Genomic DNA, 26,449 nt, shown 5'->3' on the forward strand with positions numbered 1-26,449 from the left:
ACACATGCGTTACTTAAGTTGCGCATTGCTTGTTAACTAACGCATACATTTACACTTGTGTTAGTTAACATGCGCAAGGGTAAATATGGAAGGGCTGCAGGGTGCGAACAAAATGTGCTGGGTGGAGAGCAAAATTCCAATAACTTTGTAGTATTTTAACCATAATAACTTGGATTGCGAAAGTCCGATTGAGGTATTCTTGGTGGAGTTGGAAAATTCAGACAATATATACTACTAAGTTTTAGTAAACTCTTAAACTCAAGCTCTAACATGGTGGAATATCAATTCAGATGTTATAACCTTTGTACTTTCTCATATGTCAACTGAATTTGTACTTAATTGATGCAAACATTTTCACCAAATATTTTTGTACACTTTTTTTTTTTGTCAAGTAGCTTAGTGACTAGAGAAATTCACCTTAACGATGAATAAATAGGGTATCCGGGGTTCGAACCTCGGGTCTTGCATATATCATGCATTATCCCTTACTCTTACTCTGATATGTCATAAAATCTTTTTTTTTACCAAGTATATACGTTAGTTAATAAAAAATTTGTATTATTGGAAAAATATAGATAGCGTGAGCTAACGATTCACATATTTCAAAAAGTCTAAAATCTTATTTTACATGCGAAATCGTTTAACCACTTCAGTGATGATGTAATAACCTTTTTTTTAATGGGAAAGATAACAACAGTTATAAAAAAAATACTAGATTATTTCATATTGTTGCATAAAGAATCCAAAACACAATAGACTTAATTATCAAAATCTGAAACACAAATTGAAGACAATAAGTAACAAGCTACACATTTAAATCTTCTTGAATGGAAAAACATATCCTCTTAAATACAACATTCATGGATATAAGAGACAAGATATCCGTTTAAGATTATTTTTTCAATGTTATTTGAAAAAAAGATTGAGTAAACCATCAAATAGATTCATGTCTCTCAAACCCACTCTAAATATATATTTCAAAGAAGTCACCGTCTTCGTGAAACATTTCCTAGTTAAGTACATCAGTTACTATATGTCGCGTGAGAAAAATGTAGAGACGAAGACCTAATTGAGAAACTTTTGATAAAAACTTTTTGAAATATTAATAGAGTCGGAGACTAATTTGATAGTGGTTTACTGTGACAAAGACCAATTTGATAGTTTACTCGAAAAAATTATTCGATTGCAAGCTATTTCCGTCCTTGGAAAATTTCAAAGCTTCTTGATAACAATTAGGATGAAATATATTTTTTTGAGAGGATTTGGGATAAAATTTTGCGTGCTTTTTTTTTTTTTGACTAGAAAAAAAACACACACACATAAAATTTTATCCCAAAATTTTGTGTGCTTATTTTGTAACTTTTTTTTTATCAGCCTCATTTATATAAGTTATGTTTAATAGAATTTTGAAGTATCTTTAGGACGAAGACTGTTCAGATATAAGTAAGATTTCTGTACCCGAAAAAAGTGTTAAGACTTTTATTTATATCAAGGAAATTGGTTGTAAGTTGTAACAATATTTCTTAGATTTTTTTTGTAAAAATAAAATAAAATTGAGATGAAACATAATTCAATCTTACAAAATTGACTTATAAGATAAGGTCTCCAACTTCTCTAGAGAGGAGTCATTTACTTCCATCTAATGAAGCAAATGTTAGCACACAATGGAATGAGTTAGATGATCAGTATGATATGGTTTATTTATGTCCTTTGACTATAATAATAATTATACGAACATGTGCTCAACTGATGGGTACCACTCAGCTGAAACTACTCAGGGTCATGATATTAACCATTCTGCATTTAATCAGATCCCAGATTACCAATTATAGGTTAGGGATATGTTTTTTATGTGGTTTAGTTTTTTGTGTGTTTAAATTGGCTTGTATGCTTCTATTGTATAATTGCGATGAAGCTGTGTTTTAGTTTTTCTTATTTTGTTTCAGAATAAGAAAAACACTTGAATGTAATTTTCCCTAGTTTGTTTGATGCTTCTGGGAACTGATATAGGCAAGCAGTGAACACAGTATAAGTTTTTAGGACAACATACCGGCTAAAAATTAACAACATTGTTTTTAGATAAGGTTTTAGGCCAACATTTCATATAGTTATCAGGTGACAAAGTTGACAAAGTACTCTGTTTAAGACCAGGGGACAATAGTTATCAAAATATTTTATATACTTACTTGGAATTATTCATGTATTCAATATTTTTTTTTTAAAAAAAAAAAGTTGTTTATGTTGACTGAATGAAGTATGAAATTATTACTTGTTAGTAAAATATTATTATTTTGCAGGATGAGTTTCAAAAAAGGATTATTGAGAGGGATTCACATGAGGAGGCACTAGGGGATGATGTTTCTAGACATGAAAGTGATAACACTATCTTCTTAGATGTTGTTGGAGGAGTAAATAAGAAGGGTCGTATATATGGTTTGGGCCCGGAAGCAGGGAAATATAAGCCGTCTAGATCTTCCAGATCTGACGGCATCTTACAATCTGAATTTGAACAAATGAGGGCTGAAAATGCATCACTTAAAGAGAAATTGAAGGCTCATGAGGAGTTGATTCGTGCATCGCAGGAAGATTCACGTTTTCTTAGGGAGCAAATGACTAAATTGATGGAAATGGTTTCTCAAGGTCATCTACATCCACCTCCACCTCCATCTACTTGATATATAGATATATAATATGTATAATATATGGTTATTTTGATAGCTTGGTTGCAAACTTGGCTAATGTGCTACTTCTAGTACCATTAAAAATGTTTCAAGCGTTTCTTATGAAACTTATTTTGAGAGTTTCCTTATGACTCTATGTATTTTGAGAGTTGAACAATGGTTGTAAACTTATTGACATTTTCCTTATGACTTTTATGGTGATGAATGTCTGTGATGGGTATGAAGACAATTTATCAAGTGTTTTTTTTATTGTATACTTATAATTTCCAACATGTTCAATATGGTTTAATATAGTAAATGCAGTTAAAATATTAATATAATTAATTAATTAAATCTGGTAGGAAATTGATTATTAATATTTTGAGAGGGAAAACCAATCCCTCATTAATTATTGACGGAAATATTGGTAAAAATTGATGGAATAGTCCCTCACTATTAGAGAGGGAACAAGAATCCCTCACTAATTACTGACGGATTTGTCCAAGTTTTAGCACATTTCTGGTTCATATTTAGTGACGGCTTTATATGATTAGGGACGGATTTTATCCGTGTCAATTAGGGACGGATACCAAAATCCCTCACAAATATTTAGCAAGGCCAAAATTCGAAAGGGATTGCCGGTCGTCACAAAATCCGTCACTAAATTCGTTTGTGAGGGAATTATAGTAATTTAGTTACGGAATTCTACCCTCTCTAATTTGCGTTTTTCTAGTAGTGTTCCCTCACTTCTACTAACCCCAAAAGTTCTCTTGAGTTGTCAAAGAACTTTTCTCTCCTCTCCCTCCTTTAGCTTGTGTTGACGAGCTATTCTTTTCCTCTCCCTCTTTTTCTGTCCCGTCGGATTTAAAGAGTGTTCTTAAGACCATAGTCCCTTTGAGAAATAATGTCCCTTCGGAATTAAGAATGGTCTTAAGAGCATAGTCCCTGCGGTAAATTTTGTCCCTTCGAAAACAAGAGTATTCTTAAGATCAAAGTCCCTTTCGAGATAAAGCGTCCCTTCGAAAAATAAGAATGATCTTAAGAATATGATCTCTATTTTATGTTTTATGCCCTGGAGAAGTTAGAGGTTAGAGTGGTGGAAACACCATATTAGAGTGGTCTTAGTACCATATAAGAATGGTCCTAGTACCATAATAGAGTAGTATCAATACCATATTAGATTTGTCTTAGCACCATATTTGAAGGTGTATTTCTAGAACAGATCCTATAGTGCAATAGGACTCTGATACAGTTGTAGTTGGGCTGTTTTATCCTGTGGGCGTCGTGGTTGATAGTCTGCTTGCACAATTTTGGGCAGTGCCACGAAACGTCTTAAAGAGAGCGACCTAGTCCGCGACTCAGCCTAGTAATCTCTTCGGTGACAAAAATATTTTTTGACTAATTTTGACTATTGTACCAACACTCTCTTATTGGATGTAATACATATGGGTCACATTATTCTTACATATTCTTCTTAGGTTACAAAATGGTGTGACTCATTTGGATTCACCTAATCAAAGAATGAGTGTTATAAAGAGATTTTTTTTAAGAAGCTAAATTTACGAACCAAAATTGACACTGAAGATATTTGAACTTGAGACCTTGATATAAGCATACTTCAAAGTTCCAAGTCAACTTAATCAGGCCAATACAAGTGGGTTGTTATAAAAAAATCATTAAATGAGTGTTGCTGACATTATTCTTCTTAAGTATTCGTTTAATTTCAAAAAATTAAATATATAATTGGATACAATTTTGATTATGAATTCAGTTTAGTAATTGGATTTGTTTATTGTATTAAGCACAATTAGTAGAGTTTTTTTTTAATTCTTCTGTTTTGTATCAGGGTCATAATAAAGCCCACTATCAGATTGTGTGTTATTTTCTGATTTTGATGGAATAATGAAATCTAGTTTCTTAATCCAACATCATTCCTCTCATCCTTATTTTTCATCTTTACTGCTGTTTGTGCTCTTGTTTTCTTTACAAAAGGGGAAAAAGAATGTGATAAAAAGGAGCGAAAAAAAGCTTTAAGGAAAAGCAAAGGAGATATTTGTAATTATTGCTTTGGCTGAAGAAAAAAATTAAATGTTATTTTCGATCAACAACGTCTCAATTAAAATTAAATGATTGTTTTTTAGGAGTAAATAATTAGTTAATTATTGATTAAAAAAGAAATGTTACAAATTTTATAAAAAATAATTTTACATCCAAGGCCCCATTATAAAATTCACTTTAGAATTCAATATGCATTGGATCAACTTTTGCTACAAATGTGCAAGCATTCTAGCTTGAAAGTTGCTTTTTTGACATACAAAACTTCGTAAAGACACAAGTAAATGATGTTTTTGCCCCCAGCGGTAGTTAACTACCGCTAGATTTATCCGGCGGTAGTTAACAACCGCTGTATACCAACACAGTATAAAAAAAAAAATTTAAAAAAAAAAGCTCCAACGGTAGTTAACTACCGTGGAGCATGAAAATTAAAGTATATATTACAGATTTATGTTACTGTTATGTCTTCTAAGCTTTAGCATGTTTTAGCGAAAGTTATTTGTTTATAAAAATAGTCTGCACTTGACAGGTTTGTATGTCTGTGCACTTAAAAGGTGGTGAACAACTAACTATGAAAGTAAGTTAAATGAAAAAGACTACTGGCTAGATAGATATAATAAAATGTTTGTATACATCTTTTACTTCTCTATCATGTAAAGGAAACACTACGTACAGGTTGTGAAGTGAGATATGCAAACAGATTGACAAAAATTGACAAGGGGGTAAGAGATAAACTACACCCTGTATATGACCTACAATAAACAAAATCAAATGACAACTGCACAAATTTGAATACCCATACATGATATGTTAGTTGAAAATTGTAATATAGTCAGTACAAGTACTTCTTGGTACACAAAGAGCATACACAGCAACATATATGCCCCCCTAAAACTTTGCTGTCAAATACCTTGGGTGTATATTGATCAAGCATTGCAATGAGGTGATCTCACAAAACTTATATATAATTTTCTGATAAAAAGTGATAATATATACTTTTATATAATATAATTAATAACTATAATAGATGATTATTAAATGATATACTTCATCTGCCTCTAATAACTAATTAATTAGTTCACATACTTCATACTCTTAAAACATTATTAAAATGAAAAATCATAAGTCTTAAATGGTGTGTGCATGTGCTGGTTGTTAGTGGCATTGGATTCAAGGTGAAAATGTGCCAAATGTGCCACTGTGATAATTGCATGCCATGACACATGGAAATTTTGTACCGTAACCAATTTGGTGTTTTAGGAAGGCAAAATTTTAATTTTCATGCTCCACGGAAGTAAACTACCGTTGGAGCTTTTTTTTTTTTTTTTTTATGCTGTGTTGGTATACAGCTGTAGTTAACTACCACCGGATAAATCTAGCGGTAGTTAACTGTCGTTGGAGGCAAAAACGTCATTTACTTGTGTCTTTATGAAGTTTTGTATGTCAGAAAAGCAATTTTCTTCTAGCTTTCCTAGTAAGATACTCTACATGAGAAGTAGTTAATACAAGGTTGCTTGTACACCCCCAATAATTCACCATAGTCTGAGATACCATCATTGAATGATTGAATGCATCCATAGTAAAATTTAGGTTTGAAGTAGTATTTGTTCATTTTGGTCATACACGTCCTATCTAAATTAAAGAACATGTGAACTTGTATTTTGTAGTTTAAAAATACTAAGAGTATAGCGATTCCTCAGCTATTTCCATGATTATGAAATCAAAATATAGAGAAAATATTACATCTAACACAACAATTTTTCTGCACATTATTATCCAATACAAAGAACATCATACATCATACTGGTCATAGATAACAAAACCAGAGATGGTCTAGAATCTAGATGGCACAAGGATGGTCATCGGACTCACTCACAACATCGTTGGGTACCCAAGCAATAGCTTTGTTGCCAATGAAATGGCAAACGGGGACAGTTCCAGGCTTGACTTTGAGAACTTCATAGAGCATATTAGGATCCATACCTCTTGTATCATGGTGGCAAATTGTTAGAGCTTTAGATTTAGTTCCATCAGAGGCCACCAATGGGACCATGTAAGTCGTTGTCACGTTGATCTGGTGGCAATAGAATCCAACTTTTTTTAGATTCATTCTATGACACATCACTGCATTGTCTCCTATTTTCCTCACTTCCTCCACCACATATTGGTCACGGCTTTGAGCAAATGAACTTGACATCACTTTAATATTCTTTCCAAGCTTTGAAATGGCAAAATCCATCATTGATTCTAGTGAATGTGCACAGTGTTTCTCTTCTCCTATAGCTGATGGGTTCCCACAATAGCTGTGAAGAATGTGTGTCTCTTTTTCATCCAATTTATGTGCTACAGAAGTTTGACTTATTTTTTCGGTTTCTTTCTTAGCTGCATTATCAATCGATATTCGAGTTCGAATGGATTGACTTACTTTACCAGTCCATAAAATAATCCCAATATTATCGTTTGGTTTATCCATTTCGTCTTCAGTTGATGTACGAGTTTGAAAAGATCGACTTACTTTACCAGTCCATACGAGAATCCCAAAATTATCATTTGGTTTGGCTATTTCTTCTTCGGTTGGTTTGTCAGCTGATATGTGAGTTCCTAACAGTATTTTTGGTTTTTCACTTTCTTTTTGTTCCCACCATATGTTAATTCCAAAAGGTTGACTTGCTTTTGCACTTGTTTTCTCGAGCCATTTGCGAGTTCCAAAAAATTGATTTGGTTTTTTGACCGGTAAATGTCCCTTTGATTGTGATGGTTGAACATCTGAATGTTTATGGGCACCCAAGCTCATTTTTTTGCCAGGATAGAGGTCATGTTCAAAAAATACAGTCCAGTATTGCTTCTCGTCTTGAACTTTAATAGGCACACTGGTTCCGCTCTCTGCACCATCAAAACCAAACAAAATTCCGAACTTATGATAATCGTATATATTACTAGTAACCAACATATACGGAAGAATCATAAATACAGGCACATGTAGGTGTGAAATATATAATGAATTTGGTTCGTCATTACGGAGTATTATTCACGTGTTTTTTTACAAGATTGCCGTGGTTAAAATATTTTTCTGCTGGTAGAATTAATTCTGAAATCATAAAAAATATCCATATATACAGCCATATATATTGTTACGTGATTGTGTGGTTATTGAGTTTTGCAGAAGATCTGTTTCCTTTGCTAGCAGGTTGTGATCAAGGGTCTGTACCTGTAGGTTGTGTAGCAGGATGTCAAATTTTTCACATTAGTATTGAGTAATGCTGTTGAAACAGATGAAAATCACATGTTTAATAAAGAAGATAAAGAAAATATCAGATTTTGAGCTGGCCTTTTCACTATTCTAACAATTATATCTTTGAACAAATTTTGCTGAAATAATTATATTTACTAACCGGGCAGCAGCAGATCGGAAAGAACATTAGGCATAGGAGTGTTCGGCCAAACAGATTTCCAATATTCTTCTCCTGATTTAGATCCATTGATCCCCACTATAGTCAACTGCAAAATACATTCAAGTTAAGAATAGTTCACCAATTATACCAAAATTAAGTTGTGTGTGTATTATTTACCGATTAATTTTTTTAGTAGTGACTGTAACAATCTCCTTGCAACACTCTTTCTAACCATAACTGATTGAAATAAATATGGATTCTATACTTTAGAAATAGGTGTGACATAAAGTAGTTGAACTCATAACTTTTATCCAATAAAATAGTTGTGGTAAAAGAGCTTTGAAAGAAGATTGTTACAAGAACTTCTCAATTCAATTTCAATATATTAAGTGTTTCATTTCATAATCATTTCAAATAAAAAGAAACCTCAGTTCCTTAACGCTGCAAGTAATTTTTTTTTTTTTTTGACGAAACGCCGCAAGTAATATCATCACCAAACACGAAATTTTCCAAATCACATGAAATATTGATGGAAAGTTGAGACAATTAATTATAAGTAATCAAGCAAAGAAGAAAGTAGCTTACAAAAAATAGAGCTAAAACAAATAGAGGGGTAAACTCCATTTAAGCTGTGAAGTGGTAGAAACTCAGTGAGAGTGAGTATGAAGGACTTACTGCTTCAATATATATAGTTAAATATATGGCCATATCCCCATAATGAAAGGTTTGACGTTTAGCAATCCAATTGATAAGTGTTAACTTATTATTCTGAAACTATAAATATGTACATACATCCACATTACATTAAAAATTAAAAGCAAGATTTATTTTGGGACAACTTGTTTTTACAAAAATGACCACTTACTACTATACGTACTATTCTCTCTTCATCTAAAATATTTTAGATGAAAATAAAAACACTCAGAATATTGTAAGACGAAGGAGATCTGAGATGGAGAGTATATTTTTATAATCTTTATAAAGGAGAGAGTAGATATTTATACATAAAGTCATTTGAATTTTGAACTACTACTTAATAAGAATATTTTAACATGGAGTAGATCCGATATGGTGGCATTTTTTCAAAGCTTATCCTTGCCATAGCAGCCCTTAATAATGTAAGTATAAAAGGAAGTCTTAACTATCATCTAGACACAAGTGTGTCTTTAATATTTGAGTAGATCGGATTCTCTCAAAATATATATATATATATATATATATATATATATATATATATATATATATATATATATATATATATATATATATATATATATATATATATTTGAGTAGTTTGGATTAGGGGTGGCAAAATGGATAGATTGGATGGATATGGATTTGGATCTTAATGGATAGATCAAAAAAGGTCCATTAGTCCATTACAATCCACTATTTTTTTTGGTTAAAAAATTCATCCAATCCATCCATTAAGTATTATGTCCATCAAATCCATCCATTATAAGATTTTATTGGATGGATAATCCATCCGATACATAAATCAAAAGATATTATTTTGTTTGAAGAGTTGTATTATTTATTAAAGTGATTTATTTAATAAATTCAATGCAAATAAATTTTATATAACTAAGCCTAATACTTCTTTATGTTTAGCCCAATAATGTTTTTGTCATTAGCCCAAATAATTTAATAATTCAGAAATATTAAATATTATTAATTAAATAATTTAAAATAGGATTAATTGCAGTTTTAGCCCCCTAACTTTCTCAAAGTTACGATTTTGGCCCCCTAAGAAAAAAAACTACAAAACTGCCCCCTAAGTTTTGCAACTGTAGCAGTTTTGGCCCCCAAGGCAAAAAATAAAAAAAAAAAAAAAAAAGACACGTGGCACCTCACTTAGGAAGACCACGTCATCACCAACAATTCAAAATTACATTATATATTGCCATATGTATTACATGACATTGCAAATGGAGATGACTTGAGCTCCAAGTAACAGGCTTAAAGGTTTTACTTAGACAATAAGCTACTGCCAGTCCATAGTATGTTATGGTGCTCTTGCAGTTTAGCTATATATAGCTTTGTAATCATTGAACAATCATAATAATACAATCATATTTTCAGTTTCATAATATGGTATCAGATTTTCCCTCAAGGGAAAGTTTGTTACGGTCTTTGTAACCGTTTTCCATTGTGCCTTGTGGATGAAGTTTGTTGAATCTTCATCTTCTTCCTTCGTTTTCCGCCATTTTTGTTGCTTCATTTGCAGCGATTCTTGTTGATTTCTTGTTGCTTTTGTGAAGAATCTTCGTGTTCTTCTTCGTTATTGAGTTGATTTCACTCAATTTGTCTTTTCTGTTATCGTTTTGATCTTCGCCATTTCTGCACCTTCTTCCTCCTTCTTTCAATTGCTTATACTCTGTTTTCGTTATGGTGCGCAACAACAATCAACAGCAACATTCTGATTCTGAATCAGCTTACTTCGTTCATCCAAGCGAAGGACCAAACTCTGTAGTTGTTTCTCCAAAGTTCAATGGATCAAACTATCTTTCATGGAGTCGTTCTATGCAACGCGCTTTAGGAGCTAAAAACAAGCTTCCTTTCATCAATGGAACCTTACCTGAACCAGATAATGATGATCTGAACCGTAATGCGTGGGAACGTTGTAATCATCTTGTTCATTCATGGCTTATTAATTCGGTTTCAGATTCAATTGCGCAAACACTTGTCTTTCATGACAATGCTTTTGAGGTTTGGGAAGATTTGAAAGAACGTTTCTCCAAAGTTGATAGAATTCACATTGCTCAATTAAGATCTTCACTTCACACATTGAAGCAAGGTAATAAATCTGTATTGGATTATTTCACAGAGATGAAGGCTTTGTGGGAAGAATTGCACTCACATAGGCCTCTTCCTACTTGTCACTGTCCTTTTTCTTGCAAATGTGATGTTGTGAGGCTACCAACGACCTATAGGGTTGAAGACCAGATTTTTCAGTTTCTCACTGGTCTCAATGAGCAATTTTCAGTGGTTAAGACTCAAGTTCTCTTAATGGATCCTCTTCCTACACTGAACAAAGTCTTTTCATTGGTTATTCAAGAAGAGAGCAATAATGCTTCTGTTCCTGCTATGGCAACTCTTGAAGATAGCAGTGTTTCAATCAATGCTTATGATGCAAGAAAGTCACAGGGGCGTGGTAAAGGTGGTAATAATAATAAACCTCCTAGGCACTGTACTTTCTGCAACAAAACTAATCACACAGTTGATTATTGTTATCAGAAGCATGGGTTTCCCAATGTGAATAAGTTCAATTCACAAGCTAATGCCTCTTCTAGTGATGTATCTGAGGTTAATACTTCTTCTGGTGTATCTGGTTTGTCTCAAGAAAAGATGGATCAACTTGTGGCTTTATTGCAGCAGGCAAATTTGATTCCCTCACCTTCAAATTCTTCTGCTCCTGTCACCAATCATGTTGTTGTTCCTCAGGTTTCTTCCAGCTACACCAATCCTTCCTCATTGTCTCCTACTTCTGCAGGTATAATCAATTCCACTACCTGTTCTTCTTTATCAAACACATATTGGTTAGTTGATTCTGGTGCCAATGAGCACATATGTTGTGATTTAAGTTTGTTTACTTCATATCATGCTATTTCACCTACCACAGTTACTTTACCTAATGGCTCAACTGTCACTGTCACTTATGCTGGCAATATCAGTTTCAGTCCCCAGTTTTATCTTACCAAAGTCCTTTATTCTTCATCTTTCAAATTGAATCTTATGTCTGTTCACAAGGTTTGTGAGTCATTATCTTGTATCTTTAAATTTTTGCCTAACCAATACATCATACAGGACTCAACATCCATGAAGATGATTGGTTTGGCTAGTCAGCAAGATGGATTGTACAAGTTCAATGCTACTTCTGTTTTACCAAATAAAGTGTCATCTAGTTTGAATTCTAGTCTTTGTAACATTTCTGCTTCTTGTAATTCCAGTATTATACCAAATAAAGCCATTTGGAACTTTAGGTTTGGGCATCTTTCTCATCAGAGAATGAATATGATGTCTTCATTGTACTCAAATATTGTATCTGATAATAAAAACTCTGTTTGTGATATCTGTCACTTTGCCAAACAAAAGCATTTACCATTTTCTCTTAGTACTTCAAATGCTACTTCTAATTTTGAACTCTTGCATCTTGACATTTAGGGACCCCTATCTATTTCTTCTATTCATGGTCATAAATATTTTCTTACCATTGTTGATGACCATAGTAGATTCTTGTGGATCATTTTGCTTAAAAGTAAATCTGAAGTTTCTAATCATGTTAAATCATTCATTCATATGGTTTAAAATCAGTTTCATGTCACCCCTAAATGTATTAGATCAGATAATGGTCCAGAGTTCCTCATTCCATCCTTTTATGAATCCCTTGGCATTTTACATCAAAAATCTTGTGTTGAGACACCTCAACAAAATGGTAGGGTTGAAAGAAAACACCAACACATTTTGAATGTAGGGAGGGCCCTTTTGTATCAATCTAAATTCCCTGCATTCTATTGGTCATATGCTCTTTTGCATGCAGTTTTCCTTATAAATAGAATACCTACTCCCTTACTTCAAGGTCAGTCTCCATACTATGTTCTTTATAACAAACTTCCTGACCTTGATACCTTCAAAGTGTTTGGTTGTCTTTGTCATGCTTCTTCCCTTCAATCTCACAGAACCAAACTTCAGCCTAGAGCTAGAAAAACTGTTTTCTTGGGCTATAAGTCAGGTTACAAAGGTTTCATTCTCTTGGACATTCATTCTAGAGAAATATTTGTCTCTAGACATGTGGTTTTTCATGAATAGTTTTTACCTTATCCAAGCAACAATGAATCTGTCACTTCTCAATGGGAGTATTTCTCACCTGTTGAACATGTTGCTTCTGAGTCTGTTAATACTCCCCCACCTGTTCATATCATTGATGATGAGGTTTATCCTCCATCATCCTCTTCACCTGACATTGAAAATTCACTCCCTCCTTCACCTATCAACCATTCTCCTGATATTCCTGTCATTCCTGACATTCCTTCTTCACCAAGAAAGTCCACTAGAACTAAAAATGCACCAGTTTACTTACAAGATTATGTTTGTAACCATTTGCATACTGCTACTTACCCTATTTCGAATTATGTTTCTCATAATAATTTGTCTAACACTCATTCTCATTTTGTTATGTCTTTACACTCCCAAATTGAGCCCAAAACATATGCTGAGGCAAGCAAATTTGACTGTTGGAATAAAGCTATGCAAGTTGAATTGTCAGCTCTTGAGGCAACTGGTACTTGGAAGATTGTTGATCTACCAGATAACATTAAGCCTATAGGTTGCAGATGGATATATAAAATAAAATACAATGCTGATGGTTCAGTGGAGAGATACAAAGCCAGATTGGTTGCCAAAGGTTACACTCAAATTGAGGGCCTTGATTACTTTGATACATACTCTCCTGTTGCCAAGATGACCACTATCAGGCTTGTTATTGCATTGGCATCTATTCATAATTGGCATCTTCACCAATTAGATGTTAACAATGCCTTTCTTCATGGTGAATTACAAGAGGATGTTTATATGATGCTACCTCCTGGTATCACTTCCACCAAACCAAATCAAGTCTGCAAATTGCTCAAATCTTTATATGGTTTAAAGAAGGCCAGTAGGAAATGGTATGAGAAATTAACTTCCATACTCATTCAACAAAACTACACTCAGGCCTCTGCAGATCATTCTCTATTCACTAAACACACTGATACGTCCTTTACCATCCTTCTGATTTATGTGGATGACATTATCTTGGCAGGAAATTCATTATCTGAGTCCCATCACATCAAATCCATACTGCATTCTTCTTTTAAGATCAAGGATTTGGGAAAATTGAAGTATTTTCTTGGTCTTGAAGTGGCACACTCTAAGCAAGGAATTTCTTTATGTCAAAGAAAATATTGCTTAGACCTATTATCTGATTCAGGTACCATCAACTCCAAACCTGTTTCTACTCCCTCAGATGCCTCTCTTAAACTTCATAATGATACATCTCCATTATATGAGGACATTCCTTCTTATAGAAGATTGGTTGGTAGGCTTCTTTACCTCAACTCTACTAGACCAGATATCACATTTATCACACAGCAGTTGAGCCAGTTCCTTTCTAGGCCAACTCAAACACATCATGCTGCTGCTTTAAGAGTCCTCAAGTATCTTAAAGGTTGTCCAGGAAAGGGTATCTTTTTCCCCAGAAACTCCTCTCTTCACTTGCAAGGGTTTTCTGATGCAGACTGGGCAGGTTGTGTGGATAGCAGGCGCTCCATTTCTGGTCAATGCTTCTTCATAGGCAACTCTCTGATATCATGGAGGACAAAGAAACAAACAACTGTTTCTAGGTCTTCTTCTGAAGCTGAGTATAGAGCTTTAGCCTCAGTAACTTGTGAGCTGCGGTGGATTTTATATCTGCTCAAAGATCTCAGCATTCAAAGTTTCAAACTTCCAGTTTTGTTTTGTGATAATCAGAGTGCCCTTCATATAGCTGCCAATCCAGTTTTTCATGAACGTACAAAGCATTTGGAGATTGATTGTCATCTTGTAAGGAAGAAACTCCAAGCTGGCATCATGAAACTTTTGCCTGTTTCTTCACAGGATCAACTTGCAGATTTTTTTACCAAATCATTACTTCCTCAGCCTTTCAACACTCTTATATCCAAGTTAGGGTTGCTTGATTTGTACCAACCTCTAACTTGTGGGGGGCTATTACATGACATTGCAAATGGAGATGACTTGAGCTCCAAGTAACAGGCTTTAGGGTTTTACTTAGACAATAAGCTACTGCCAGTCCATAGTATGTTATGGTGCTCTTGCAGTTTAGCTATATATAGCTTTGTAATCATTGAACAATCATAATAATACAATCATATTTTCAGTTTCATAATAATATGATCGGATTTCAACAATCACAAAGGCCTTCCTTAAAATAATAATAATAATCACAAGCCTACCACTAGTTTTAACTGCTTTAATTAGGAGAAGCTTAATTTTGATAACACATATGATATTATATATAAGATAAGATATGTTATTTTGATATCATATATTATACCCTATTCATTTCTTAAACCGAACCTTATTTGAACATGAGGGGCCCATAAAGGTGCAAATCCTCAATTGGTGTTGCTTGGTTTGGTGCGAAAAACATCAGAAATAGTATACTAGCTACTTGATATATACTAGTATCTAGTATACTAGACACAGATTATATGACACAAGGATTCTCATCAGACTCTCTTACAACATGATTGGGTACCCATGCAATGGCCTTGTTGCTAACAAAATGACATATTGGAATTGTTCCAGGCTTGACTTTGAGAACTTCATAAAGCACGTCAGGATCCATACCTCTCGTGTCATGGTGGCATATTGTTAGTGCCTTCGCTTTAGTTCCATCAGAGGCCACTAAAGGAACTATGTATGTTGATGTTGCATTGACTTGGTGGCAATAAAATACAACTTCTTCGAAATTTAGTTTATGACACATCACGGCTTTGTCTCCAATTTTTTTCACTTCCTCTACTATATATTGGTCTTGGTTTTGGGCAAAGGAACTTGAAATCACCTTAATATTTGTTCCAAGCTTTGAAATGGCGAAATCTATCATTGATTCTAGGGATGATGCGCAATACTTGTGTTCCCCTATAGCTGCTGGGTTCACACAATAGCTATAAAGACTATGTGTTTCACTCCATATCCATGTTCCCAAAGGTTGTCTTATTCTTCCAACAGGTATCCTATCAGAATGCTTGTGGAAGCCTAAGCTCATTTTCTTTCCAGGATAGAGGTCATGTTGGAAAAAGGCTGTCCAATCTTGCTTGTCAAATTGATCACTAATGGGTACATTAGTTTGGATGTCTGCACCATTAAAAATAAAAAGTATTATTTCCTGATTAAGATATTAAGACATATACGATAAAGATTTCGCTAACTCGTATCTTGAGAACACATGTTAAAGATTCTAAAAAAGCAATTTTGCATGATATGAATAGTGCTCGATATTTAAGACAGCAATACTTCGTTAAGTTTCTAAAGTATGTAACCTTGAACATTTAAATCATGGCATAATTAGTAACAATATTTCTAAAATATAGACAATCAAAAAGAACAAAGGGGTCTAACCCGAAATAAACAGGTCGAGGAGAGTCTTCGGCATAGGAGTGTTTGGCCAAACGGATTTCCAATATTCTTCTTCAGATTGTGAAGCATCAATTTCCACAAGAGTTAACTACACCAAAATTTCAAATTAAAAGAAAAAGTAATTCAGAATTTTGGTCCCCTTCGCACGTATGTTGAAAAGAAAGGCAAGTCATAAACCTTTTAACATGGGGTGAAAAAGAAAAATCATATGATAGCATTATTTATGTATAGTCAGTCTCTTAATAAAATACATGAACCCCAACGAAAGCTTACAAAATAATTATGTATAGTCTATCAATAAAATATTAGATTCAAATTGTAACGGAAAAAAAAATACCAGATTCAAATTAAACTAATAGCTAGTGATGGCAGTAGTTGGAAAAAAGTGTCTCTAACTATGAGGTCAGAATCATTGGTTAGTTGAATTTAGTTGTGCTTGATCCCTGTTTCATTTATTTATGAAGTATTTCATGATGTATATATTTTTCAAGGTTGGAAAGAGTCGAGCCGAGTCAAATCAGATTCAACTTGGATCGTCTCGATAAAAATTAAATCGGTTCGAAACTCGACTCGAGTTCATCACATTCTTTTTTTTCAGCTCGAACTCGACGCGATTCAAGCTTACGAACAACTCGGCTCTGCTCGATAGCTCAAAAAATTATTAATTTCTAACGAAAAATCGTTCTGAAAATAAAAATTCTATTGAAAATTACAGACGTGGATTCCTTCCTGAAAAGAGTAAGGTAGTAGGTAATTCGTGATGAAAAATGAAATATCTCAAATCAAATAAACTACAGAAAATAGCTTACACATATTAGAAGAACTAAACAAGATAATTGTTTAAACTCCATTTAAGCTACATGCAGTGGTGGTTATAGAAGCTATATGTAATGTGTGTCTATATATAATGAATCAATGGGTGCCTCCGGACGTGCAGAGAATTCCGCAACCATGTTGAGAGAAATGGTAGCACATGGAAAACCACATGGAGGCTGCTGAACCAATTTTGCATAGTCCAACTATCCTTACCATTATCTCCTATCTTCTATACATACATTTGAGCATAGTTCAAGTAAACAATTCACATGTCATTCTCCTTTCTTCTATCTAAAACAATGACACATGTCATTATATTGTACAAACCATACAAATGATTTTTTTTAGGCCAAATACCATTTTTGGTCCTTTTAGTTTGACAGATTTCCCAAGTTAGTCATTTAAGTTTCAAAAGTTTCAATTTGGTCCTTTTAGTTTGACAGAATTCCTAAGTTAGTCCTTTAAGTTTCAAAAGTTTCAAATAGATCTTTTTAGTTGATAAACTATTTCACCCGTTACCCGACCATAGTAGTAAGTACTTAGGAGGCGACATTACTAATATTGAGTAAAATCTTCTAAACCTAGGATGTAACTAGTTATTGATTAGGGAAACGAGTACCAATGGGAGTGAACCTAGTAATACCATTGTCCTCGACCTCTGGGTAATGTAGACGTTGATAAGGCTGCCCGTTTGTAGAACTACCAAGGAGAGAAGGAGAGTGTGTTATGAGTGTCCTAAGATTCATAGATGGGAAGACCTTCGGGAACATTTGCCTTCATTGCCTTTTGAAACCTAGGAACGCCAATTAAGTTTATGTTTCAATTACCTTTGAATTAGCAAGACCCTGCACATAAGGATCACCGTGTGATCAACAGGTGAAGTTCGCTATCAGAGGAATAAACCTATATCAATCGAGATAGTATAGACCCCGCACGTAAGGATCACCGTGCGATCAGCAGGTGCAGCTTGACAACCGACTAGGTTAGAACGTCCCAACGACCTCATCACTTGTATAGTCTACTTAAGATAACTAAACGCGACATGAATGTTATTTAATATCCAACGAAATAAATAGGGGGATTCACAGAGTCATAACCGCTGCTTACTTTTCTGCAACCAAAACAGGTAACTTGCTCTGTTGCAAACAGATAAAAATTACAATCTCTAACCCTTATCTCTTTTATTTTATATCTTCAACTTAAAATAAGTAACACGGGTTGTTTGGACGAAACGACAATACCTGTGGATACGATAATCAACTTATCACTTTATTACTATTTGGTACACTTGCCTAATCCGACCATCAGGACCCCTGAGGTGGTCTCCGGTGTAGACGAGCTTCATCGAACTCCTGATAGAACCGAGGTCGATTTACATAGAGTTGTTCTAAAGTCTCCTGCATCTATTTATCAAAGGCAAACATATAATCTAGCAGCATGGGGTGAAGTGGTTGGTGGCCTCCCTCCTGGCTACCTTCAACCTGCAACATATGATGTTGAAGTGGGGGTTGTTGATATTCCTGCTGACCCTGTTATTCTCTCCCCTCTCTTTCCCTCATGTGACCTTCTTATTTCTGCACAAAATCATCCACTGTCATGTCGATTATGGGTTTGATGGTTGGTGTATCCAAGTCACTTATGTACTCATCAATTATTTCTTCCTCACACAACTAGTTGATCACACTACTATGTGCCAAAAAATTTAGCTTCCTAGCGACTATCTCGTAGATGTTGTTGACAATCAACTCACCAGCATTGATCAGATTACTAGACAAGATTGCAGTAATGGTTAGGGCCCTCTTGATGGGGATCTCAGATGTGCAGGATGAACTCTTATATGTTTGGAGCACAAAAGAACCCATGCTTTTGGGATAGGTTTGAAATCTTCTTTGTTCAACATCCATGCCTTTCTCCACTACGTACCCTCCATGCACAAAGTATTCAACAATTCCTCCCAATCTTCTTCAGACATATCCTTCATCTCTCCTTATCCTCTGAACCTCACATTCCTTCGGTGTGTTAAACCCAAAAATTGATTTATAGCAGCAGGGCTATAATCAATGGTTTTTCTCCAACAGTATGACTGATACTTGATAGTTGAGTAGCAGGAATTTGCATAAAACTCCATTGTTAATTTTTTTTTTTCATGCACCATGTTATTGAGCAGTTATGAGCCTTTTGCCCTTATCATGCTATCAAATTTAGGGTACCTAACTAGGTTCACAAGATCCAACCTTCATTCCCCCACCACATCAATTGTTTTGCTCCGAGTAAATCTTGCTTGTGTTGCACCAGAGATGAATCAGAAAGATGATTGAGACGGTGATTCGGGTTCGATTCTAGGCTGTTTCTGTCTGCTAGATGAAGCTTGTGTGTTTTTGGCTTTCTTTGCGCTATGTTTGGTTCTAAGTACGAGAGGCATTGTTGAGGTTTTTGGTGGTTAATTTTGTAAAGGATGGCTTTGTGGTTGTATATGGAAAAATGGTTTCCTTTTTTGTTGAGAGAATGGTTAGGTGTTGAGATGTGGAAGAATTTTTTGGTGTAAGGATGAGTTGTTTTTAGGACAAGGGTAGTTATGGGTGTGGAAGAAGGTGAAAATTTGTTGGTTAATGTTTTGGGTAAATTTTGGTAGATTTACGATATGTTTAGAGGTGTGTGAGGCCAGTTTTGGGGTTAAGATATAAATAGGCCAAGAAAATCATGTCACGATTGGGTAAAATCGTAACACGATTCACAAGCATCGTGTCACGATTTTGAATTTAACTGCTTGGAAATTTTTTGAAGAAGGCAAAATCGTGTCACGATTATGGTGTCGTCTCACAATTTTGGTGTCATTTATAAAATAGTTTATATTTATTGCAAAAAATTAACAGTTGTCAGCTTTGAAATATATATATCAAATAGATATTATCTCAAGTACAAGACATTTATTTTTAGCATTATCAAATTCAAACATACATCATTTTACTTGTTATAGGAAAATAACCACCATGAACAAAGATACACACATAGTTCTAACTAAGAACTAGTTTTATTTAAAATACATGAATGACACTGTAAATAAGATATGATATTTCCACATCACATTTCTCCCTATACATCACTTTAAAACAAGTCCTCATGAAGATGCATTTTTTCAACTGTGGTGTGCTTGGTTTTAACGTGAAAAGGTAGTAGAGACAAAGCAATGTGCATATATATCCAAATATCATCTAGATGGCACAAGGACGATCATCAGATTCACTTGCAACAGGAATAGGTAACCAAGCAACAGCCTTGTTACCAACAAAATGGCAGACAGGGATAGTTCCAGGCTTGACTTTGAGAACTTCATCAAGCAAATTTGGATTCATACCTCTTGTGTCATGGTGACAAGCAGCCAATGCATTAACTTTAGTTCCATCAGAGGCCAACAATGGAACCATGTAAGTTGTTGATGCATTCACTTGGTGGCAATAAAATACAACTTTCTCGAAATTCATTCGATGACACATTACTCCTTTGTCTGCAATTTTCTTTACTTCTTCCACTACATATTGGTCTTGATTTTTAGCAAAGTAACCTGAATATGACTTAATTTTCGTCCCGAGTTTTGAAATGGCAAATTCCTTCATTGATTCGGAGGATGTTGCGCAGAACTTGTCTTCTCCGATTGCTGATGGACCTCCACAAATCTCGTCAAGACTATAACTCTCTTTCTCCGCTACATTTCCAGATTGTTGAGTTGCTTTTTCGATCGGCAACCAACCGATTGTTCGAAAAGGTTGAATATTGGAAAGCTTTTGGAGGCCGCTCATTTTCTTGCCAGGGTATAGGTCATTTTCCAAAAAGAGTAGTTTGCCTTCAATGTCTGCATCATTAAAAATCATAAATGCACCATTAGGTATAAAAAGTTGATTTTTAATGTTTTAATGTGTTTTTTTTTTTGAGAGAATGTTTTAATGTGTTGAATACACAATTTTTATGATAAAATTTTAACTTTTAATTTTTTTAACAACCCGAAGAAAATGTTATCCAAGTTAGTTATAGTGTTTGTGTATATAAGATATAAACATTTATATTTCTCATCAACTTTTTATAAGAGCATTTTGAATCCCATGTGCATCCTCCTCCTCTTGTTAGTGAGAAAGAAAAGACATTGCTTTTATTATAGGTTTATAACAGAAAACATAACATTTTCAACTCAATGTTTCTTTTATATAATTTGTTAAACACGGTTTCAACTTTTTCTTACACGGTCACAATTTTTAATGTATTTATCGCATTATAAAAGCTTGTGTGTAATATAAACAAATGAGACAAACATATATGTATAACAAATGATAATTACATTGGTTTGGAAAAAAATAATTTTCTGATCATTGATGAAAAAAATAAAAAATAACTTAATGATTTTTATCGGCCAACCCATTTTTGATTTGGGTCTTGTGGTCAAATTTATCTTATTTTCTCGAAAAATAAAATACAAATGATAATAACATGGGTTTGACAATATAAATATCAGATTCTTTCAAAAAAAATATATAAATATCAGATATTTTATTAGTTATTTAAAGTAAACATAAATAAAATATGATTAATTAATGAGATACATATTGCTTATTTTATTTCAAAAAAACGTTTTTTATATATTTCTTTAATATTTTTTATTTATCTCTTTTCGATATATTTTCTACAACTTTGTCAAAAAAATAATTGACAAAAAAAACGTTTTATATATTGAAATTGTCAAAAAAATAATTGACAAAAAAAACGTTTTATATATTGAAAATAAGTTTAGAAAGAAATACGATCTAAAACTTGTAAAAAAAAAAACGTATTGAAAATAAGTTTAGAAAGAAATAAGATCTAAAAATAGCTTATAAAAAGTTGCAATCCTTATCTCACGAGTTTTTAAGTTAGTTAGGTTCAATATTTTTTTTTTATAAGTCAAAATTTTATTATATACCAAGTGAAAGGCTCTTCCTAACATAAGAAGTGCACAACAAAATTCAAAGAACAAAATGTATGTTACAAAAGCTTGATCTAACAAGATGGTTGTATTAAAAAAATTCAATTCCATATCAAAAATATATATGGAGCGACCTCCATCGCCTTTTATTTTAGTTGAAACACAATAATAAAAGGTGAAATAAAAGTTAATGGAGGTCGTTCCATATATATTTTTGATGTGGAAATGAAACACAATAATAAATACACATATATAAATTGTGTAAATAATAATGGGGATTAGAAATTATTCATAATACTAACTTGAATGGGATGCAACGATTCCCGCAAGAGCCAACTGCCAATAAACAAAAATCATATTAGATCTTGCTAACAATATTTTCTAATAAATAAATAGACACATAAATAGTGTGATACTCTTCACTTCCGTGGTCGAACACCAAAATCTTTCTCGCAACTCCATCAAGTCAAACTAGAGCTCTTATATCATTATTGGGCGATGGGGGGATCAACACATTGGGTTAAGTGCAACTACACAAGTGAGTTGGACATTCTATCTTCACGCAAAACTTATATGTGTTCTTCTGACTTATATGTTGCTCAACTTTTCTTCCACTTAATTTCGGACTTTAACTCAACTTGACATATCACAACACCTTAAAAAAAATCTTTATGATTCAGCTCGTTTATCCCATGGCATCGGCTGTATGGATCAAACGATATCATAATGTTCGATCATATATCATAAATTTTGCAAACTCATTAATATTTAGATCTTTTTAATAGTTTATTTTCTAGTTTGTCTTCATCTACCTCTATGGATTTGATTGTGGTGCATCTTATTTTACACTCTCTTTATTACATATTCTACATGTCTTCTCCCTACATGTGAATACCACATAAGTAGGATTTTCACCATCTTTTTCTCCGATACGAGTTATCCCTCATCTTTTATGTCATTATTTTTAATTTCAAAAGTATCTCCTATTTTCCAATATTGAGGCAAGAATATGTGGAACAATAATTTCAATATAAAACATAATGATATCAGAAAATATTTTATTAAACTAAACACATTTATTTTTCTAACATAACTTAATTAATATCTTTAATTCTAATAGACACTCCGTTGTATCCTTACTGATTAGGTCATTTGGGCCAACTATGGGATCAATCATGAAGTTAGTATCGAAACATCTTTTTTCTTTTACCAGACCCTTACACGAGTGATTCCAGAAATCGAACTTAACTTTTGTTTTAGGACAATCATGTTATAAACTTTCCCAACCCCATGTTATAAACTCTATCATCAACACCAGAATAAGTTAGGTCCATAAATGTTTATATAAATATATCAATTTTTGTTGACTCGACTTTATCGTACATTTAATATTTAATTGATATATATACATCCCACGCTATATGTATATACATCCGTATCAACCAAAAAATATGTGTATACATCTCACGGTATTATACACAATTTATTAATAAAAACAGACATTAACTTCTGAACAAAACATTTAGGCAAGTATATGAAGAAAAATAAAATCTTACAACATGACAAATAATTATGAAATAAATTGAGACAGAAAGAAGAAAATAGCTTACAGAGAATAGAGTCAAAACGGATAAATATATAGACCCCATTTAGGCTATTGGAGATTGTAGACACTTATTGAATACTATGAAGGATTGTTACAAGGTTAACGGTATATATAGTGGATGAGCAGGCCCCTCAAATGATGTATATTATCGTTTTATTAAAACCAATTGATAATTCAATATATTATGAAACCTTCTGCAATAATTCTCTTAAACAACTACCGTCAATTACTGAAAAAAAGTACAATTTTCTTCCCAAAAAAGTACAATAATTACAATTTAAAAATAATTTTACTTTAAATTCAAGGTCACAAATTTTGAGCATTGTGAATAAAAAAAATGTAGTTGTCATTAGCTGGGGAGTGATAAGTTCATCAGGAGATATTAGTCATTGATATGATATGTAAATATTTTGTATCACTAATGTGATTACGGTGAATTTTTCATTAACCTGAAGTTTTGTATGATATCAGTAGTACTTTCTAGATAAAAAAAATTCTAAACCTAAATTTATTTATTTTTTGGTCAAGAAACCTAAATTTATTTAGGTTTTTTTTTAAAATAATCAAATATTAAAAGATGACATTACAAGATTATATAAAATTTTAAAATAATAAAATATTAAAAAATGACATTAAATGATTATATAAATATATGTGTAGAAGTGTTTAAAAAAATTAAATTATGCTTGGGCATGTAGGACAAAACCCCTATACTTTTTTTTATTAACGTTAATGGATATATTTTTTGACAATAATAATGTTAAGGATAGTTGACTTTGCAAAATTGGTTCAGCAGCCTCCATGTGGTACCATTTCTCTCGACACCGTTGCGGAATTCTCTCCGCGGCCTAAACTATTTTTTAGTGAAGTAGACAAAAAATGCAATTGTTTTAGGAAAAAAATATCATTTTAACTTATATCTATCATTCATCGAGAATTGTTCAATAATTACAAGAGAATTATAAACAAAAACGATGGAGACAAGCTTAAGAAATGATGTTTGTCGCAAAGTAATGAGTCACTATACTCGCTTGTCTTATGGTGTTTATATAAAATTTGCTTGTAAAGAAAAATGATTATTACAACTATAGAGGTTCGTGAGGTTCTAGCCATACTAAGTTACCATTGTAATCGCAAACTATTGAAGCACAAGATAAATCGAGACATGTTATTTTATTTTGTCAAATATTTTACCCAATTGATTTTCTTTTTGGTGATTTTGAACAAAGGCATGTCTATGTGGCGCCTCGCATGTCATGTAACAATCTATGGGGTTTTACCGGTATGTAACAAACTTATTTAGATTAATTGTTTGTTGCATGCTAACTTAATAAAATTAACTGGTTAAGAAAGCTATGACAAAATATGCAACTTGGATAGTTTGTAGACAGCTGGTGATCGTAGTTTCCCCCATATATAGCACTTGCAACAGATTATACACCATAGATTGAATATACAGACTGCCAACGATCATAGGTTTCCACGAGGACATTATGTCTCATCCCAATTTATTTATTTTTCTTCAGATAAGCAGGATGCTCGTGACGAGGATAAGTAGAAGAAGATGGATGAGTTACGAAGTTATATCTCGTTTATTGTTGTCATTGCGTATTTGTGTACTAATTAGATGGAATAAATGTTTAGACAAGAACTCGTGTATTTTGCACATTGACCGAATTGCACGTGTTTTATGGATATATGAGATTAATAAATTGATGTAATTCATTCGGACAAAATTGTTTATTATTGTAATTTTAATGTATCCATTACTAAGTTAATGCTTAGGCTAAATATTCTATATAAATTTAGTGTGGGCGTTACATTTGGTATCTGAGCAAGTCAATTCAGATTGTGTCTTGGGTCATTGGAATTCATTAAATGTAGTAGGACCATTTGGATTCTTGATGTTTATTCTAAATGTCACATCTAGTTGAGTCTGATCAACTCAACCTAGTATATTGCAGTTATGACGAATATATGAAAACCGAATAGGACCTGGAAGGTATAGAAGGAAATCGGTGGTGGTGATTCTTCAAGAGTATAACGAGAATATTTCAAGACCAATATGGATTGCCTCAACATCGGTTGACGTGTAACTGAATGGTACTTCGCCTATAGAAGCTAGAAAAGTAATAATTCTGGAATGTCTCAAGTGAAAATCATGAACCTTGACTGGAGTCGTGGTTTGAAAAGCGAAATTAAGTTGCAGAGTAATGGAACAGATGTGGGTGTATTTTTTAGATTACATAGTTAGAAAGAGAAACTCGAAATGAGGAATTATCAGCTAATTATCGGAGCCCATAAACTTTTGGTGCTGGCCGAGGAAGTAGGAACCGAAGGATAAATTTTTTAATGCCTAACTGATGAGTCAATAATTAGTCAGTTTTATTATAATATTTGGTTTCGTTTTAAATAGATTTAAGTTTATTTTATTTCAATATTATTTCCTTTTTGAACTATTTTACTTCAATTGCATATTTTTATATTTCAGGAAAGAATATTTGATGGATTGAGTCTTGGAGCAAAAGAAAGGACCCTGGAGCTGATTCGGAGCAAAAATACGAAGATTCGGAGACAAAAATAAGTCTCCCCCAAGTCAGAAGCTTGGCACGGCCCATGCCAACATGTGGCACCGCCGTGCCACCTCCCAGAAGCCCTTTTGCTGCTTTTGCTTAGGACTTAAGCTACTCTGTTTTAGTTTTACCAAAAAGCTCATGTAGTTGCTTAGATTTTAAGTCGAATGTAAACTATAAATAGAGTAACTTCCCATCACAAACATTCATCTTTATTT

At 33.3% G+C, this 26,449-nt stretch overlaps 5 protein-coding genes across 8 annotated transcripts; 2 read left to right on the top strand and 3 right to left on the bottom strand.

The window, feature by feature from the left end:
* The first annotated feature begins 1,736 nt into the window (after positions 1-1,736).
* Positions 1,737-2,675, top strand: LOC146898719 (uncharacterized). Its single transcript, XM_085736606.1, has 2 exons — positions 1,737-1,799; positions 2,298-2,675. The coding sequence occupies exons 1-2, from the start codon at positions 1,737-1,739 to the stop codon at positions 2,673-2,675; spliced, it is 441 nt and encodes a 146-aa protein (XP_085592732.1).
* A 3,699-nt stretch (positions 2,676-6,374) lies between these two features.
* On the bottom strand, positions 6,375-9,027 carry LOC146898720 (unknown seed protein USP-like). Of its 4 annotated transcripts, none has more exons than XM_085735753.1 (3): positions 8,783-9,027; positions 8,108-8,213; positions 6,375-7,598 (listed from the first exon to the last, which is right to left on the bottom strand). In XM_085735753.1, the coding sequence occupies exons 1-3, from the start codon at positions 8,813-8,815 to the stop codon at positions 6,556-6,558; spliced, it is 1,182 nt and encodes a 393-aa protein (XP_085591879.1). In that variant the 5' UTR covers positions 8,816-9,027; the 3' UTR covers positions 6,375-6,555. The 4 variants fall into 4 exon arrangements, with proteins under 4 accessions (XP_085591879.1, XP_085591881.1, XP_085591877.1 ...); XM_085735755.1 differs by having other exon boundaries at positions 6,375-7,923; positions 8,783-8,857; XM_085735751.1 differs by lacking the exon at positions 8,783-9,027 and adding an exon at positions 8,693-8,765.
* A 1,468-nt stretch (positions 9,028-10,495) lies between these two features.
* LOC146898721 (uncharacterized) lies at positions 10,496-14,893 on the top strand. The gene is made up of 4 exons (XM_085736607.1): positions 10,496-11,857; positions 11,915-12,047; positions 12,648-12,817; positions 12,917-14,893. The coding sequence occupies exons 1-4, from the start codon at positions 10,496-10,498 to the stop codon at positions 14,891-14,893; spliced, it is 3,642 nt and encodes a 1,213-aa protein (XP_085592733.1).
* A 206-nt stretch (positions 14,894-15,099) lies between these two features.
* LOC146898722 (unknown seed protein USP-like) lies at positions 15,100-17,183 on the bottom strand. Its single transcript, XM_085735756.1, has 3 exons — positions 17,095-17,183; positions 16,268-16,373; positions 15,100-16,003 (listed from the first exon to the last, which is right to left on the bottom strand). The coding sequence occupies exons 1-3, from the start codon at positions 17,134-17,136 to the stop codon at positions 15,351-15,353; spliced, it is 801 nt and encodes a 266-aa protein (XP_085591882.1). The 5' UTR covers positions 17,137-17,183; the 3' UTR covers positions 15,100-15,350.
* Positions 17,184-20,008: 2,825 nt separating this feature from the next.
* Positions 20,009-23,740, bottom strand: LOC146898723 (unknown seed protein USP-like). The gene is made up of 3 exons (XM_085735757.1): positions 23,663-23,740; positions 22,355-22,388; positions 20,009-20,951 (listed from the first exon to the last, which is right to left on the bottom strand). Exons 1-3 carry the CDS (start codon positions 23,699-23,701, stop codon positions 20,314-20,316), a joined length of 711 nt encoding a protein of 236 aa, XP_085591883.1. The 5' UTR covers positions 23,702-23,740; the 3' UTR covers positions 20,009-20,313.
* Between the last annotated feature and the right edge of the window lie 2,709 nt (positions 23,741-26,449).

Source organism: Medicago sativa, chromosome 8 (assembly GCF_051527215.1).
Source record: "Medicago sativa cultivar Bolivia chromosome 8, Bolivia_mono, whole genome shotgun sequence".
In the NCBI taxonomy this organism is placed as follows: Eukaryota; Viridiplantae; Streptophyta; class Magnoliopsida; order Fabales; family Fabaceae; genus Medicago; species Medicago sativa.